Source organism: Thalassophryne amazonica, chromosome 15 (assembly GCF_902500255.1).
Source record: "Thalassophryne amazonica chromosome 15, fThaAma1.1, whole genome shotgun sequence".
NCBI classification, from domain to species: domain Eukaryota; kingdom Metazoa; phylum Chordata; class Actinopteri; order Batrachoidiformes; family Batrachoididae; genus Thalassophryne; species Thalassophryne amazonica.
Genome location: NC_047117.1, coordinates 74,958,241 through 74,977,401, shown reverse-complemented (window position 1 = coordinate 74,977,401; position 19,161 = coordinate 74,958,241). Strand labels below are relative to the sequence as shown.

General features: G+C 40.8%; 1 protein-coding gene across 11 annotated transcripts in view; it reads left to right on the top strand.

Annotated features, from left to right (window-relative positions):
- Positions 1-19,161, top strand: part of LOC117525661 (teneurin-3) — a 564,186-nt gene that overhangs the window by 489,485 nt on the left and 55,540 nt on the right. For all 11 annotated transcript variants that reach the window (XM_034187585.1, XM_034187583.1, XM_034187580.1 and 8 more), the window contains 4 exons: positions 8,964-9,068; positions 10,949-11,079; positions 18,318-18,487; positions 18,925-19,051. In XM_034187585.1, the coding sequence (XP_034043476.1) occupies positions 8,964-9,068; positions 10,949-11,079; positions 18,318-18,487; positions 18,925-19,051 (533 nt within the window). The remainder of the gene's footprint in view (positions 1-8,963; positions 9,069-10,948; positions 11,080-18,317; positions 18,488-18,924; positions 19,052-19,161) is intronic.

Here is a 19,161-nt window from a genome sequence, read left to right as displayed (position 1 = left end):
ATATATATATATATATATATATAGTGTTCCACAATATATAACCTTCTGGGTTTGGTGACAGTACCAACAGTACCAAGGGAGATGGGAGGTCTTGTGTCTTGACTTACCTGTAGTCAATGGTATTGAGAGAATGTTTTGAGTCTTGAGTCCCTCATACCCTCCACTCTCCACGCATGTCTCCATTTTAATCAATAAACAGAGCCAGAGAGCAAGAAAAAAACAAACTTTTTAAACATTTTGTGTGAACAAAACCATTTTCTCTCTTGCACATTCCAAATGTATGTGCTCACCTTCGCTGATAGTATATTAATAATTATGTTAAATGCCCACAAAGGGTTTATCAGCATTTTTCCCATCATCATTACCATCTCTAACTGTGCCCTTGAGCAAGGCTCTTAATCCTGAACTGCTCTAGTTGCCAACAGATCACACTGTGATTGTATTGTGTGGCTTTCAGGTGTGTGCCTAAGCAATGATTAGTGCAACTGCTTCACAGCCAGAAGGTCCATGGTTTGATTCCAGCTGGTGTCTTTCTGTGGGCCAGTTGGGCCCCACACTCAAAGGACATGCAGATTAGGCTACTTGACTGTTGGTGTAAATGTGAATTTAAGTAGGAAGTCTCTGCCCAGTGCATGCTGGTATAAGTGACCCTTAACAGAACAACAAGTCAGATGGATAGATTTTGCAACTGCCGAATGTTGCAGTCTAATATTATATAATATAATATATTAAATGGCTTCATTTCTAACTCTCAGAGGGTTGCCCTTGTTTTGCGCTGTAATTGCGTCTATCCAGAGCTGCTCCTGGAAACCACTGAAGCAACATTTTTTTCCCATGATGTTCATATACTCATTTTTCAGCCTATTTTTATTGTTTTCTATGGAACGTCTTCACACACACTAGAGTAAGACAGCATTTTGGGTTTATGGCCAATGATCTAAAATGTTCTAAGTCTTTTAAACTCTGTGACATCATGGTGCAAATATGCTATGGATTAAAATTCCTTCAGTAAAGAAAGAAAATGGAAAACAAGAGACAGTGGTCAAAGCTAACATTTTGTTAGTAAGTTACCTTTTCTGCTAACTATGGAACCCATTAGATAACCAGTTATCTTACACTAGATTTAGTTCTGCTAACATTAAATCACTTAACTTTTTAAAAATAAAGTTTAATGGTCAAAAATGCTTGGAAAACTCTAAAGTCACACATTTGTTCCTGTTGGAGCTCCTAGATGAATCCAGTAATCAAAATTGGTGCTTGAGCAGCAATAGTCACCTTGAGGAGATGAAGGAGCAGGGGACCAAGCCAGAATAAATGCATTAATAACATTATTAACATTATTGTCCATTTCTTATTCCTTTAATCATTTCTGTACTGTGAATAATCTGTGTGGAAGCTGTGATGTTGAATTTAAATTTTTTCAATTTCAATTTATTTACATTTATATAGTGCCAAATCACAGCAAAGTTGCCTCAAGGCACTTCACACAAGTAAGGTCTAACCTTACCAACCCCCAGAGCAAGGAATGGAACCTACTGTTAAATTAAATTTGTTAAATTAATTTATGTACATCTTGATCATCATTACAACCCTTTTTGGGAACGTTCATGTTTATGTTACAACATATTATAATTGCAGCTTTTGGTGTCTGTTTCTCGGGATTTTAGAGCCAATAAAACAAGCCAAAGCCAAATTCATATTCATAAACATTCACAGTTAGTGGTTGCTACAGCTAAATATTCTAACGTTTTATCAGTTTTGCTTCATCACAGATCATTTTTCAGTTAGCAGATTAGTGGTTAACAAAGGGATCTTGTAAGTTACCTGCGGCCACGGCTGACAAAAAGGAAAATGACAGTTTCACTGCTTTCATGATCTTTCATGTCAGACGTTCAGCGTAAATGGCGAGGACCGTAATCATTTAGAACTGATGCCCTTGTTAAATCTGAACTAATGAACCAGTGTGTTTAAGGCCGCGAGTGGCAAGTACAGATTTTTTTTTTCTTCCATGCACCAGCTGGAGAAAAACTAGTAATGATTGCTGCTCAGTGTTGTATTTCCTTCACAGCAGAGCATTATTGATTACAATGTAGTCAGTTATTCAAAGCCATTGACAAGTGTGGCATTTCTCTCCATCAGCCCATGTAGATTATTTGTTATATCGCCTCCTCTCCCACATCTAAACTGCACTCTGTGCTGCTGTTCAGCTGGCCTTGAATTCGTGGTGAAGCATTTTAAAACTGCTCATGTGAGCCCCTTTGGTGGATTAATCTCTGGAGCCCCGTCTACTATTCGGATAGCAGCCAGCAAATCTGACACCTTCTGAGCATCACAGAACAGCTCAGTCAGTAATCAGAATTCTGTTTTTCCCTTTCTTCACACAAGTAACTGGTACAGTCTGTATTGACCCAAAGAAAAACCTCAGCTAAACAAAGCCCTCAAGGATACAGTACAACAGCAAATTCAAATTGCACACTAATAACCTCCATTTATTTTTCTGCACTTCTCAAATGTTGTGACATTTATGAAAACACATATTTCTAAACACCCCTTCCCCTCTTTTTTTTTTTTTTAATTCGCTGTGTCATAGAATATTTGAGGCTAAGTGTTGAAATTGGTTGTGGTGGCTGCAAAAGCATGACAAGATCACATTCTGAATTAGAATTAAGACTGGGACTCCATCCCTTCATGCAGGTCTTGATTCAAATACTGAAAGGAGAACTTTGACATTTTTCAACATGGACTCTATTTTTTAGATGTTATGGGGAGGTCATCTTTTCACTTGGAACAAAAACAAATCATAATGTTAATGTTAATAGTCAGCTTACTGTTGCCACTGAACTGGTGAAAATGTCATTCAAAGTGTGTGCTAGCATGGAGAGGATCCCTACGGAGGTAAACCTGTGCTTGTTTACCTCACCTCGTGTAAATAAACATAAGATGGTTGATGATACAGTTAGCTGCTTACCCTAACTTCGTAGTAGTCGGCAACTACTGCTGTCTACTGAGGCACAGACGAACACGGGGAAGAAAAATAATACTTATGAAATAATGCTTTAAAACTAGAAGACCATGCTATTGAATAAAAAATACGGAATATTAAAGGATTATTAACCAACACTGTCTGTACGGGGAAATATCAGACCGACGTGTTGTCAGTTCAGAACGAGCATAGCGAGGTTTGTACTAACAACACGTCGGTACAACCCTTACTTCACAGATGATCATTTGTTCAGTGGGCAAAAAATTAAATTAAATTAAAAACCTTTTACTTATTTTTTGTGCCTGGTACAGTTTAGTTGTTCTCCTTAGCATGGTGTTTGCATTATAAATAATGCGCTGGTTAAATTCATTTTCCTTTCTGTTGCATGAAGTGGTAGCACCAACTTTAAAAAAATAAATGTGACTTTTTCCAGTGTAACATATTTTGTTTTTTTTTTGTTGTTTTTTTTCTCTCTTCATGAGGCATTTTTGACAGGTACAGCATATATGGTAGTTACCGCCTCTCTCAACTTTGTAAATCATTTTCGACTACACATGTTTTAAAGGACATGTCGCACAGAAATCATAACAACTTAGAATTAGGCTGTTAGTGACTATGTAATGATACACCAGTGTTGCCATCTCCACAATAAGAAAAGTAGCTATTGTCTGTCCTAAAAGTCACCAGAAGTCACTAAATGGTGTCATTGTTTCCTGTTTCTGCACTCCCTATGAGCCGTGGCCGTTCCAAATGCAACTCTCTCTCCAATCATCTCCACTATTTTGGCGTGCTGCCTCAGCAGCTCCGCTGTCAACTCCTGACAGAGTTCTCTCATGCTTCTGGCATGTTAGATAGAAAGTCCATTATCTCCTGAAAATAATTTATTCTGACTTTTTTCCAATGTAAGAAATACATCTGCATGTTCAGGCAGCCTGTAAAAACAGCATCTTGGAGACAGTCCATGTGCGCGTTCACAGCAGGAGTAAAATATCATCATCCTACAACACAGACAGCAGAGATAGCACGTTAGGATCCAAATCCGACAGACTCAAAAAAAAATTAAGAGTTTCAGATTGAAGTGTGTCGTCTCCTCTCTGTGTAAATCCGAGCCATCACATTCAAATGAAAGCTTCGGTTTGTTATTGAATGTAGCATCATCCATTTCATTCTATCTGTCAGCCATCTGGATGTTTCTGCTTTTTCTAAAAGTTACTTCACATGGCGAGAAATGCTGCATAAGACATTTTCCAGAAATGCATCTGCTGACTCGCCAAGCGAGAGGTATAATTAGTAATGAAATACATCAGTGACCACTAATTATTACTGCATGTGAACAGATAGACTTACAATCATGAATTCTTTGATGTTGCGTTGCTAATCAGGATGTTAAATAACATGCGACATGTTCTTTAATTAATAAGCCTTTAAATTTGGATGAGTGTATTTATATGGTGCAACATTCCGCTGTGGGTTTGTGATGTACCCACACTGTGCATTTATACACAATAAAACTAATTTCAACACAACCATTATATGAAATAAAAGTAAACACTAACGGAAAAAAATCCACAAATTCTTCATGCTTGACTGCTTCACCTCAGGGAGATTAGGTGGCTCTGCTCCACTGGTTCATTGGTACATGTTGGCACAGATCCATTAACTCATACATGGCTTACAATAATTCATACACACACACACACACAAAACCTTCACTTGAGTCCACTTCTGAAATAGTTTTTTAAAGAGCACAGCAGAAGACTGTGTGATTTATTTATTTCACATTGTGTTCAAAAACACGGTCATGACTTATTAACAATGACAATTAATACTGTATTCATCACTGTAGGAAATTTGTCTCTGCATTTAAAGCCTAATCACAGACAATTAGACACACTCTGATCACTTTGAGCAGCGGGCAGCCATTGAGTTCTGCCCGGGGGACCAACTCCACATCTTCACACACTGCCTTGGTCACAGGCTGTGAAAGGAGCACAAACTTAATGTGCATGCTTTGATGGTGGAAGGAAAGAAGAGTGCCTGGAGGAAACCCACACAGACAAGGGGAGAATACACAAACTCCACACAGAAAGGAACTGAACACTTGTGAAATCGAACCCCAGACCTTCTTGCTGTGAGGCAAGCATGCTGCCCAATAAATCTACTAAAAAAAACTGACGCAGTACAATCTCTGTGTGCCTGGTGCCCAGCTATGCACAAAGTGGAGTTGTTCACGCCCTAAATGCACTTGTGGTATGTGCTTTAGAATGTGTCCCAAAGAATATCAAGATAGGGCCCTCACTGTAACAGAATTTTTAAAAAATGTTTAGACTCCACATCTGGAAATGAACCCAGATGAACTTTCAATGAGCTACAAAGATGGAGGCACATTGACAAAGAAATAGGTCAGGTATTATTTATGTCTCAGATCAGAACATAAACATCTCAGCACATCTCAGTGCAGAAATGATTTGAAGGTGACACTGTTTTGAAATTTGTGTTTTGTTCTTAACTGCTTTGCAAAACAGGAGAAACATGTTGTTAATGTAGTTGAAAATAATGCCATCCTCAAAAAAAAGTCTGCAAATGCTGATGCAGCCTGTAGGCTGTGACACATTAGTCCCGTCCATTTAGGAAAGTGCTCTTTCTGTAGTTAGCCCATTTTGCACAAAGCTTTCTTTGTATTTGGGGAGCTGATGGGAATGCAAAAAAATACAAGATGAAAATTCATCACACTGTATGAAACCATATCATATTGATAATTTTTCCAATAAAATAAACCTTTTGCAATATTCACTGAATTGTGTCAAGGTGTTGACTGCATACAGTGGAACATCAGCTGTAATCAATAAAATTATCACATTAACACACTTGTTTTAATGTGATTCTAGTGAGAGCAAATTTAATTTAGCAAGAAAAGGTCAAACAGGAGGGACTACATTTGAGAGATCCCGGTTGATAATTAATTTACTGAGTAATATTGTGCAATAAAGCCCTTTTTACCTTCTATAGTTAATGTGGTTTAATGCCACCATTGAATGATTTGTGGCTCAGATGTAGACCAAATCCTTTTCATTTAAAGCAACATGCACAGAAAGTTTTTGGGGGTTTTTTTCTTTTCTTTTTTGGTCTAGTGGATAAAGCATAGGGTTTGAGACCAGAAGATTCTTAGTTCAAATATCTGTCAAACTGGAAAATCACCCTTGGGTGAGGTTCTTTCCCATATTGTTCCTGTGGTACAGTTGGCATGGCAGCACCCTGTATTGACTGTGTATGTGAGACAACTTTGTAAAGCGATGTACGATTCCGATTCAAATACAAAGTCATTATAAATGCAGCCCTTTTACCATTTATTATTTCCTGAATGAGACTGTCAGTTTTGGTGTGTTTTTCTGTGGTTGGATGTGGTCAGTAGCTGGATGTTGTTGCTGGCGTGGTGTTTGGCGATGTTGCCTCGCTGGCACACGTTAAACCTGCTTGTGGCTGCTTGGTGGACAAGGCAGGCTTGGCAGAGACGGCAACTGCGAGTTATGATAGTTTTAAGTCTTTTTCCTTCTGTTTCAAATGTTCTGTTCTTTGACAGCACGGCTGAGGTGGATGAAGTGTTGTGGAAAAGTGTTGTCATCAGAGATACTTTAGCATATATTCTGTCTGTAGTAAATCTGGCCAAGAAAAACAGTTTGAATGCATTCCTGCATGTTAAAAATGAAGTTTTATGAAGCACTGTGCAAGTCCAAGCAGTTCGTCTCACCAATTAAAATACTTTTTCTGCATTGGATTTTCCTTCTGCTGACATTATGTGCGACAGATTCCAGGTTTTCATGTTTTCTGATGGCTATCAAGGACAAATAGTCTGTTATTCAGAGGTGAAAGACGTACAGAACTTTGGCTTCTGCTCTTCTTTGGTATTGACAGAATCCGATTTTGAAGCTATCTGGAGGTGCAGTAAAGTATGCCGTTTGCTTCTAATGAGAAGTCTGTGAATAAACATGCAGAGAATAAGAACACGACAGAGTGCTTTCTATAGGTTTAGATCAGGTGGATGTTAAAGATAATGTGAACTTGGGGCCCAGTTATTCTGCTGTGAGCTGTGTGGTGCTCTGTCGGCCTGCAGAGCTTAGGGACATTAAAGAACAACCTGCTGGTTTCTGAAAGTCTGGTCAGTGGTGGGCCAGGACATGCTGGAGATGTCTATAAAGTCTGTTTGAGTAGCTCTGAGCTGCTGCACTGTCACTGTCCTGCTGCCAGGCATCAGTGATCTGCGGGAAGTCAGGAACTCGAGAAGTGGACACCAGCCTCTTCTTTCTGGAAGATACTGCTAGTGGTTCCCACAGTCAGAGATGTGCTGACTTCCATTATACCAAATTTAATGTGTAAAATCTGTGCCAAATCCCAATGCAGACCTGGATTCACTGTGGTGACCCCCCTTGAAATCAGGGGCAGCCAAAAGACAACATTTAAAGATTGAAAAAAGTCCATATTGTTGTCTTCGACCACCAGCAGAGTTTTTAGTCAAATATTTGTTCTACTTTTTGGAATTTTGGGAAGAATAACAGTGGATCCCATAGTTCCTGTCCAACAAGGATGAATCACAGGGACTCATCCACTTGACCTTCAGTGGAAATGACATCTGACCAGAAGCTGCTTTCACTGAGCCCACAGAAGACTGGAGACCTTTATCCAGGTACAGCTGGTCGGTAGGCTCGGACTGCATACATCCCTCTTTTGGGGACAAAAATAAATGATTGAAAGCACTTATACTGTTTTAATGCAGAGTCTGCCCAAGCTGATCCATGTGACTCTTTGTCCTGGGTTTTTGATGAGCCTTCATCTGACCAGTGCTGGTGCTGGACTTGCCTGAGCCTGGTCTGCATAAATGTACACCTCTTGTAGCTTGTTAGGAAACTGCAGAGCACGTAGATGCACCAGCAGACGAGTTACAAAAGTGTGTTATTGAGGAAATACTGCAGCAGCTCCCTGCAGCCCCACAGACTGTGAACTTTTTCATTCTCTGATGGTAAGACCAGATTTTAAAGAATGGAAGAGCCCACCTCTGCAGGTGCATCCTGAGAGGCGGCCCGAGGTAAAACATTTTCCAAAGTGTTGAAGTGCACAACAGCAGCAGAATGAACAAGCATATGTGTGCTCCATGGAGGGTCTATCTGGGACTAAATCCTTCAGTCAGACCTGCCCAGAGATACGAGAAACCACATCTCTGTCAGAAACAGGCAGACCAACCGTGAGGGATCTTGCTTGGTCATGTAGACATGAAGGGCTTCCTATTTTTTTTTTTTTTTTTTTTTTTTTTTTTTTTTAGTGTGTACACTGCCCCCCCCCATTCTTTTTAAGGGTTGATGTTGTTGAAGTGCAGTTTTGAATGCAAATATCAGTTTTGGGTACAAATAGTTGTAAATGTGATGAGAAAGAGAACAGCTGAGACGTTGATGTATGATGATGGTCTTGCTGAGGTCGATGACCAAACATCACAACCCCAACCTGCTTGTGCAGAAATTCACTTTGCTGTTTGAAGTAACTGGATTTATTTGGAATATTTATTGACACAGTGAAGATTGTTTCCTTTCTTCTCTCTCTCTGTCATGGTCTCCCTCCCTCTCTTTCACCAGCCTAACACCCATGACCGTTAGTTCTGTGACAGCTCAAGGAGAACCTAATTAAAAGACACTGGGGGATGTTAATACCTGCTCTGTGATTAGTTAGCAGCCTCAAACATTGCTCATGGAAATTAATAGTCCTGCTTTCACGCTTTCCTTTTGTCCCTTTATCTCCTTCTCTCCTGTTCTTTCTTGCCCTCGCACATTTTTTGTCTTGTTTTCAATATCTATTCAATTAAGCTTCACTATTTCAGTGTTCTGAAATATTAAAGTGTTCTTTGGAAATTTTCCATTTCACCAAATAAAGTCAATCAGATCTCCTCTCTCTCTCTCTCTCTCTCTCTCTCTCTCTCTCTGTCTCCTCCCTATAGACCAGCTTCGTAACAGTTACCAGGTGGGTAATGACCATTCACTGAGGGTCATCTACGCCAATGGGATGGACACACACTTTCAGACAGAGCCCCACATACTAGCAGGTAATACGTTTTTAGCGTTGTGCGCAAATTTTATAACTGGAAATTACTGCAGCACTCACGCCACATTTTATCTCACTAAACATTTTAAAAATTGTGAGCCGCAAAGCACCATTTGCTTTGACTAGAGGAAAATCCAGTGGGATCAAAACTTTGTCACATTAAAGGAAGTAACAAAGGAGTAAGTGTGCACTGTCAGATTCCTCACAACTCCTATCCAACCCATAAATTGGTAAAGAAGTGCATCATGGGGCAGACCGGTGTTAACTGGGCCTAGAATGAAGCCCACACATACCTACCTATCTCAGTAATCAAGCTAACTAAACATACAGGCTCATTCAGCTCAATTTCAATCACTGAATAACATATAATTTTTTTGCATGGACGGGAGCTGTAATAACAGGTTTCTTGGGTGCAGGTATTAAGAAATGACTGGGATATAGCCTCAGTAACCATGGCACAATCACTACAGCCTTTACCAAGCTATGGAGACCTGCTAATGAGTAATAATGGTTAGCCATATTATCTCAGATATTTGTAACAAACCTCCTCAAGTCCACAGCAGCTAGTGGAAACTGCTACCAGGGCCTGGCACACTACCTGTCACTCAGAGTAACCACGCCCCAGCTATTCATAATTTTATGGCTTAAAAAAATCTTAAACAGATGAACTGTATAAAAACTCACCCCGATACAGTTGTCATAAATGAGGAAACTCACTTTAGAGTCAAACCCATTTTTGTACCGGACTGTAAACATTTGGTTCTGCTGTAAAGATGGAGATTTTAACATGGGCTTCATGTGAATCAACTCACTTTTGGAGCTAGCCTCCAGCAGTTATTCAAGGAACTGCAGGTTTGACACTTCCATTTTGGTTTCATTTTTCAGCACAAGAGGTTGCCACATACCTTATATTTACTATAACTTATTGCTTATTCCAGTTTGATTTTAATGGGGTACCAGAAAGATCCAAACCCAGGAACTCAGGCACGACCATAAACAAGTAAAAAGTTGTGTGCTTTGGAAAATAATTACAAGAAATGTATTATGTACACAAGTTCTGCATACTGAGCTCAAAACATCAAAATTATTCCATTTTATTGGTGAGTTGGCACAAAACTAGTATGGATTCAGTATCTAACTCAAAGCTTTCTTTCAACACTGCTGATCAGCAGGAGTCCTGCTTGACCACATGGTCAATGTTTCATTACTTTGTAAGCCATTACTTCAAAATATAACTTATGGGAAGAATGGCAAGCAGCACAGTGTGCATGTTGAAAGGTTTACACGCCAGCAGTATGAATTGGTCCTGTTTTGCAGAAACCGAACAACAGAAACACCTCCAAATGTCTCCATTGAATTTATAAGGAAATCAGTTCAAGCTGTTCTCCGAACACAGCTGTTCACACAGTGGTTTGGATCATGGATCACTGTTGTATGAAAAAGAGATATTGGAACACAGTCAAATAAATCAGGGAGGTGACACACCAGCAGACACGCAGCAGAGCTGTGTAAATCTCACTGAAAAATGACAAAACACGCTTTATAAGGAAAACAGTCTCTGCATGCAGCACTGGTCTCCAGCCATGTGCCACAAAGGTCTGACAGAGTGCAGCTTTTCATTCCCGTCACCGGTGTTAGTGGGTAACTTCAAGGACTAACACCATTTTAAATAGAGGGCCAAGAGTTCATCACTGGAATCAACCTTTAGTTGCAATCAGATCTGCACCCTTTACAACATTCATGGAACATGACTGTAAACTGCTGGGATGCAACATATGGAAAATGTGGGAATGCTAAATTATCAAGTCATCAAACCTAGTCAAACCACACTGCTGAGTGGTGTCATTCATTCAGTGTACCGGTTAACTGGTTCTATCCCAGGTGCTGCCAATCCAACTGTAGCCCGACGCAACATGACGCTGCCAGGAGAAAATGGTCAAAACCTGGTGGAGTGGAGGTTCAGGAAGGAACAGACACGAGGAAAAGTCATTGTTTTTGGAAGAAAGCTCCGGGTGAGTAGCTATCCATCATCAGCTTTTAAAACACACACACACACACACACACACACACACACATATATATATATATATATATATATATACGAGGTCTATTAGAAAAGTATCCGACCTTATTATTTTTTTCAAAAACCATATGGATTTGAATCACGTGTGATTACATCAGACATGCTTGAACCCTCGTGGGCATGCAAGAGTTTTTTCACGCCTGTCGGTTACGTCATTCGCCTGTGGGCAGTCTTTGAGTGAGGAGTCGCCCACCCTCTTGTCGTTTTTTCATTGTTTAGGAATGGCTCAGAGACTGCTGCTTTGTTTGATCAAAATTTTTTCAAAACTGTAAGGCACAACTGAGTGGACACCATTCGATAAATTCAGCTGGTTTTCGGTAAAAATTTTAACGGCTGATGAGAGATTTTGGTCTGGTAGTGTCGCTTTAAGGACGGCCCACGGCGCCTGATGGCGATCTGCGCTTCGAGGCGGCAGCGTCTCACCGTTTCAAGTTGAAAACTTCCACATTTCAGGCTCTGTTGATCCAGGAAGTCGTCAGAGAACAGAGAACTTTCAGAAGAAGTCGGCATGAGGAGTTTATTCGGACATTCCATTGTTAACGGACATTTTGTAATGAAAGAACGTGCGGGCAGAGTCGCATGTCGGGCCGGACCCGACTGCGGGGGGTCGCAACAGGAAAAACACCTCCGTTGGAAACCTTAACGGGCAAGTTGGAACATGCCCAAGCTGTTAAACAATTTCTCAGTTACTCACTTGTTGAAAGCCATCAAAAGCCGCCTGAATTTTACAAATGGTTTTCAACACGGAGGTGTTTTTCCTGTCGCGGCGCACGCAGATTTGCCGAGTCATCACGGAAACGACTCGGCGAATTTGCGCGCACGTCTTTCATTAAAAATGTCCTTAAACAGTGGAATGTCCGCATAAAGTCCTCATGCCGGCCTCTTCTGAATCTTCTCTGTTCTCTCACGACGTCCTGGGTGAATTAAGCCTTAAATTAGGATGTTTTCAGGTCGAAACAGGCCGATGACGGCGCCTGGAAGCGCTGCAGGACGTCCCGCTCTGTGGGAAGTCCTTACACCGACAGAAACACCCCATAATCTCTCATCAGCCGTTAAAATTTTCACCGAAAACCATCTTAATTTCTCGAATAGTGTCCACTCGGATATTCCTCACAGGTCCAGAAAAAATTTTGATAAAGCAACGCGCGCCGTCTCGAGCAGCGTGTGAAACAAAGGAATTCAGCCGAGAGGGCGGGACCACATCTCACTCAAGGCCTGCCCACAGGGAAATGATGTCACCGACACGAGTGAAAAAACTCATGCATGCACACGAGGGTTCAAGCATGATTGGTGTAATCGCACGTCATTCAAATCCATATAGTTAAAAAAAAATAAAAGGGTCGGTTTATTATCTAATAGACCACGTATATATATGTACATGTTCATGTGTTTGAGATTGAATGAAAACTAGTTTTGTTATATATGGGCTCATTATCTTAAGATGATTTCATTTTCAAATCTGCTCCCTGAAAGTTAAAACTGAATAGAAAAACTTCATGAATCAAAGATTTTTAAAAAGTTTTGTAAGTGTAGAATAAAAATGTTTCTGTGTTTAATGAATGACCATTAAGGCTTAAACCAGCCTGTAGCACAAAGGTCCGCAGGTTCATACAACAGGATCACATTTTATGCATTGTTTCTATGACAGATATGTTACAGTATGTCTTCATGGGAAAATGATTTTATTGTGACGGACATCCATAGAAAAAGTAATTAACAGGTGTTTGACTTACATTTGCAGCACAGCAAAACAGGAAAAACTAATAACTGACTCTTTATTCCTCTCACGTTTTGAACAGTCTAAGCTATGCAAAGCTGATGCTGAAATGATTGATGACTTCTAAATTAATGGGTATTTGGCTTTTTTTTTGTTTGTTTGTTTTTGGAAATTTAATTTATAATTTTTAATTTTAATATATTTTTAACCTAGTGTGGGTTCTTGTTGACTTGGCGGGCCACGAGTCCTAGAATATTGCTGGGTAAACATTATTTTCTTATATTCCTCAGTTGGAAACATAAAAAAATTATGTGAACAGATTCTCATCATGTGCAACTGACATACATGTTATATAAATCCAGCATACCTCTTCTTCAGTGTGGGGTTACCACATGATTTCCAAATCCTTATTGCTTGAACCAAGAAAAAAATAAATTGAAGTTCATATGAGGTAAATGCAGTATCATCGTAATTTTTAACGGACTGTAGTAGAGATTTTAAGATGTTCCTTGAATCCATTCAATAAAGCATATGACTCAAAAGCAGAAACAATTTTCCTACCTTGTTTGTCACTGGATGTAGTTTATTCTGGTGCTCACATGATCCGAACACGAACAACACACTGACCTCAAATGCACAGCTTGAACAGAAGGTGGTTTGTTGACCCTCAAAGCTGAAAAACAAAGATAGACCAGTGGATCAGGCTTACTCAATGCACAGAATAAGAAATACATGAAAAAGAAACCAAACAGAACCAGCATGGATCCACACAGAGGCAGTGTCCTGACATACACAATAACACAACATTTGGCTAAGGAGGACTCTTAGAGACTCTTTTAAGTGTTAGATTGGGAACAGATGTGGAGTGGTTGCCAAGGTGACATTGGTGTGGTTGTGGACAGAGTATGAATAGAAGGAAAACACAATTAAGACACAAACGGCGATCATCACAGAGTGAAATACTGATTTCATGGTGGATGCTTGATTTTTTTCCACAATTGACCCTGTAGGATAGTATCACTCTGTAGTTTCTCTGCACAAAACAGGAAATATGCACCTTAAAAAATAAGCTTACGTGCTGTGAATGACTGTAGCTCTCTTAAGTAGAAGAATAATTCCTGTTAAGTCCTATATATGCCCTGAATCCAACTGGTGCAGGTACTTATGTCTGCACAGGAAATTTTGCTGAGTAAAATTTACTCTGCTGGGATAACATTTGGTCCCAGTCTAAATAGAGTTAAACATCCTCTACCACAGGGTTAAATCAACTCAACATGGTGTAAAATAAACTCTTATTGGAGTAAAACCACATGCATTGACTAAACGGTGTCACAGACCGAACAATCCGCCCTATAAATTGGTCCGCCCTGCTTTCACTGCACATGCGTCATTAGGCGCGGTTCACCGATTATCACCTCGTTTCTGCTTAAAACTGCACTCCAGTCATCATCTATCTCAGCGACAGATACCTGAAGCATTTGTACAACAATCATTTCCACATAAATTCAGCATTAATTCATCAGAAAAGCCGGAGGAAGCGATCAGAGCGCCGCAGCTATGAGGTCTGTCCGTAAAGTATCGTACCTTTTTATTTTATTTTTTTTAAACTATATGGATTTGATTCATATGTTTTCACGTCAGACAAGCTTGAACCCTCGTGTGCATGCGTGAGTTTTTCCACGCCTGTCGGTGACGTCATTCATTTTCCGGCAGATTTCACTTTTAACAAGAGATTTTGTCATGGAAAGCCGCGCGGAGGCTTCGCGCGTCACAACCGATTCACTTTGGAAGCGAGACAAAGGAACACCTCCATTTCGGCGTGCCAGAGGACAAGTTCGGACATGCCTATCTCAGCTTTCAATGCTTACCAGTCGAGTGAGTTATAAGAGAAATTGTGGAGAGTTGGGCATGTCCGAACTTGTCCTCTGGCACGCCGAAACGGAGGTGTTCTTTGTCTCGCTCGAACAGCGAATCGGTCGTGACGCACAAAGCCTCCGCGCGGCTTTCCAAGACAAAATCTCTTGTTAAAAGTGAAATCTGCCAGAAAATGGTTGATGTCCAGCTCTTGTGATAACCAGAGAAAGTGCACATGACGGTCCCAGCTCCACACCGCCATCCATTTAGAAATAATCCGGTGGTTCATGCCTGTCGTCACAGCTCGGAGCGCGGTGCACCAAGCGCCATTGTGGGCCATCCTTAAAGCTGTAGTAATAGTCCTTATTCTCTGTGAAGCCCGTAAAATTTTCACCGAAAGCCAGATAAATTTTTCGAATGGTTTCCAGGGGCCAGTCTCTAACAGCTTCTGAAAAAATTCTGATGGAAAATACCCCAAATCATTCCGCCATTTCCAGACAATGAAAATCCGATGACGGGGCTGGACCACTCCTTCCACAAGGCGTGCTCACAGGCGAATGACGTCACCGACAGGCGTGGAAAAACTCACGCATGCGCACAAGGGTTCAAGCTTGTCTGACGTGAAAACATATGAATCAAATCCATATAGTTTAAAAAAAAAAATAAAAAGGTACGATACTTTATGGACAGACCTCGTATACGGGCTGCAAGCTGTTGTGTTCACTGACGTCCGTCATTTTAAAGCATCAATAATTATCACCTCGTTTCTGCTTCAAACTGCACTCCAGCCATCATCTATCTCAGCGACAGATATCTGAAGCCTTTGCATAACAGTCATTTCCACATAAATTCAGCATTATTTCAACAGAAAAGGTGGAGGAAGTGATCAGAGCCCCACAGCTACATGGGTTGCTAGCTGTTGCATTCACTAACCATCCGTCGTTTCAAAGGGTCACGGATTGACACCTCGTTTCTGTTTAAAAATGCCTAGTTTCTGCTTAAAACTGACTTTAGAATGATTTAAGACATTTTACCTTGTCATCTGATGGTTAGTAATCCCATTAATCCATTTGATCGCTTTGAGTGAAGACAGTCCGTCCACAGAGCGTCTGAGCTCCGAAATGACGCATGTACAGTGGAGGCGAGGAGGCATTTGGTCGACGACACCGGTAGAGCTTATTTCACTCTACAATAAAGTGTTTTGTACTTTATTTAGACTGGGATCAAATGTCATCCCAGTAGAGTAAATTTTACTCAACAAAATTTACTGTGTGGATTCCACAGCGTGAAGCTGAGCAGGCTGGGATAATGCAGAGATCTACCTGCTCTCTTAAAAAGGTTTCAAATATCAGCATGTTGATTGTAAACTTGTACTATTAGGAAAAGTAGGGAAATTGCTTGTAACATCTTCTTTTCTGTTATATTTTAGATAGTGGTTGTTAGTGGAGATACACTCTGGAGAGCCGGGGAATGAAAGTCAGTAGGAGCAAGACTGATTACATGTGTGTGAATGAGATGGAGCCCAGTAGTACAGTGCAGTTACAAGGAGTAGAAGTGGTGAAAGTAGGTGACTTTAAATATTTGGGGTCAGCTGTCCAACATAATGGAGAGTGTGGTAGAGAGGTGAAGAAGAGAGTGGAGAAAGGTGGCAAGATAAGTGACTGAGTAATAGCTACAAGAGTGAAGGGTAAAGTTTACAAAACAGTAGTGAGACCAGCTATGTTGTACAGCTTACAGATGGTGGCACTACCAAAAATACAGGAGGCAGAGCTGAAGGTGGCAAAACTGAAGATGTTAAGATTCTCTTTGCGAGTGACGAGAATGGACAGGATTAGGAATGAACATATCAGAGGGACCGCTCGGGTGTGGCAGTTTGAAGACAAAATAAGAGAGGTGAGATTGAGATGGTTTGGGCAAAGTCTCTGTTACATCTGCAAGCTTTTAGTGAGTGAGAATGTGCAGTGACTTTTACTACAGTGTTTAAATACTACACAAGTTGTGCTCTTAACGAGCCAGGACAGGTGGGTAACAGGAAAAGTGTGCAGATGTGTTGCCTCTGGACAGTTTGATTGCACATTGGTGCTGCTCTCACTGTTGTAGAATAAGCCCTAATTGTCACAAGTGTAGTTGACTGTGGTAATGTGGAATGTGGTGATCTCAGCTCATGATAATGACTTAAGGGCTGGTGTGTTTTTCTTGAGAATGCCTCATCTTGGATTGTCCAAAATTTACTTTTTGATCTTGAACGTGCAGTTAGTCTGAGAACATAAATTTTTTTTTGTGGACAAGCTCTTTATTTATTCTGCAAAGATGCCCATTTTATGTTTTGATTGGTCAGGAGTGTGGCGATGTCAAGCCCATATTGACCTTTATTTACATTACCTTTCCTTCCCAGCGATGACAACAATAATAAATGGATCACAGCAATGAACTTTCCAAACTCTTTCCACTGTGACATCAATGTTTTTTGGTGCAAGCAGTCAGCAGTTAGCTTTGATTACTCTGTATAACTTCTTTCAACACCTAGAACAGGAAAGCAGCCCTGTGCTAATCATTACTGCCTGATTCAACCAATGATGATTTTTCATCTCTTTGGGCGCAACGCCCACATGATCTACTCGGTCAGTGGAATTGTGGAGGTCAAAAGAGTGCAAACCCTGTGCTGACTGCAGCCTTTTATACATATGCACATTCCTGAATGGCCCAGCAGGTGGCAGCACAGCACATAATGTAGTCATTTTCGAGCAGGCTCCAAAACGATGTTTGAGGCATTGCAAAGCACTGTTTCGAGTTTGCATCACTAATTTGGGGGACCTCAAAAGGTTGGCACCATCCCCAGACACACATTCTAGCTATTCTTTAATTACGGCTTTACCCGTTCTCTTGCATATTTCAATCTGTATTTTCCTCACATACATGCAAGATACACAGGCAAATATGTGAACAGCGAGCATGTCGCACAGTGAAAGTGATCTACTAACTGACCATGTGAGAAACTCTTCTTTGCCAGCAGCATGACATAAAAGTCCGTTTTCTTGAGTCCAGATGAACACGATGTGCACTACCAATCAGCTAAGTGATTTGTTTCCCTTTATATGAAGTAACTCACAGTCTGCATGACTCTGGCAGTTATCCCGGTGCTCTTGTTTTTCATCCAGCTGGCTATCATCCACCATCCCAATGTCCTCATTTTCTGCTGTCTTTCTCGCACCTTGTTTCATTCAACTGGCACAGATTTACAAATGAAGAAGTGGCTGAATGGGGAAAAAAAGATGAGCAAAATGACTGCTGAATGTTTTCCAGAAAGACCCTCTCTTTAATGAAGCTGGTCTGTAAAACAATCACTCGGCTAATTCATGGCGTTTCACCTTTGTTTTCTAGGTTCAAGGTGAATCCACCGTTGCGCTTGTAAATTGGAGTTTGAACAAACAGGATGTCATTTAGAAAGCAACGAAGTCATGCCTCACGGTGTCGTGGCTCTTAGATCTTCACACTTGAAGCTTGATTAGTGAAAAGTTTCTGAGACTCATTGGTCTTTTAGTCATCTTTGGATTAACATTTTGTTGAATATTCTTTCTTTTTTCCACCCTATTCAGGTGAACGGCAGGAACCTGCTCTCTGTCGATTATGACCGGACACTGCGAACGGAGAAGATTTATGATGATCACAGGAAGTTTCTGCTGAAGATCATCTACGACACCCAAGGTCATCCCACGCTGTGGGTTCCCAGCAGCAAGCTTCTGTCGGTTAATTTGACATACTCCAGGTAAGCGCCGCTTATTATTTTTGGGAGGCCGACCGTCTGCTTCAGTGTTTATTGTTCATTCTGTACGTAGCAGTAAAGCTGAGACCTTGCTGAGGGGCAAGTCGTAACATTTCCAAAACGATCCCACAGATTCCCTCAATTACAGGACGAGCTGTAAACTAAAGACTGGCCGGGTTGTGGGTTTGGACACTGTCAAGTTAACAAGCTGTCAGCTTAACGAGATAATAACACTGTAGTGCTTCCTTGCAAGCATTTGAAAATCCTCTAGCCGTATCTGTGTGGGTGGGTGTTAGAGAGGAATGTTCAAGGCCAGATTCTTTTCTAAGACTTTAGGCATGTTGTAATTTTGGCAAAGGTTATATTGTGGTTATAGTCTACAGGAGGTCGAAGCAATGTTTGCTAAAGTGGTAAAGACGCACTCTATCGTTTTTGTCCAGTACTGGTCAGGTAACAGGTCTACAGAGAGGCCCGACCACAGAGCGGTGGGAGTACGACAATCAGGGAAGAATCATATCCAGAGTGTTCGCTGATGGAAAGACATGGAGCTACACTTACCTGGATAAGGTAAAAGATTACACAGTGAAACACTCGCAGTAAAGAGCCGATTCAATCTTAAAAGTTTCCCATTTTTAACAGACGTATAAGGAGGACAGAATGTTTAAAATCTGGGGTAC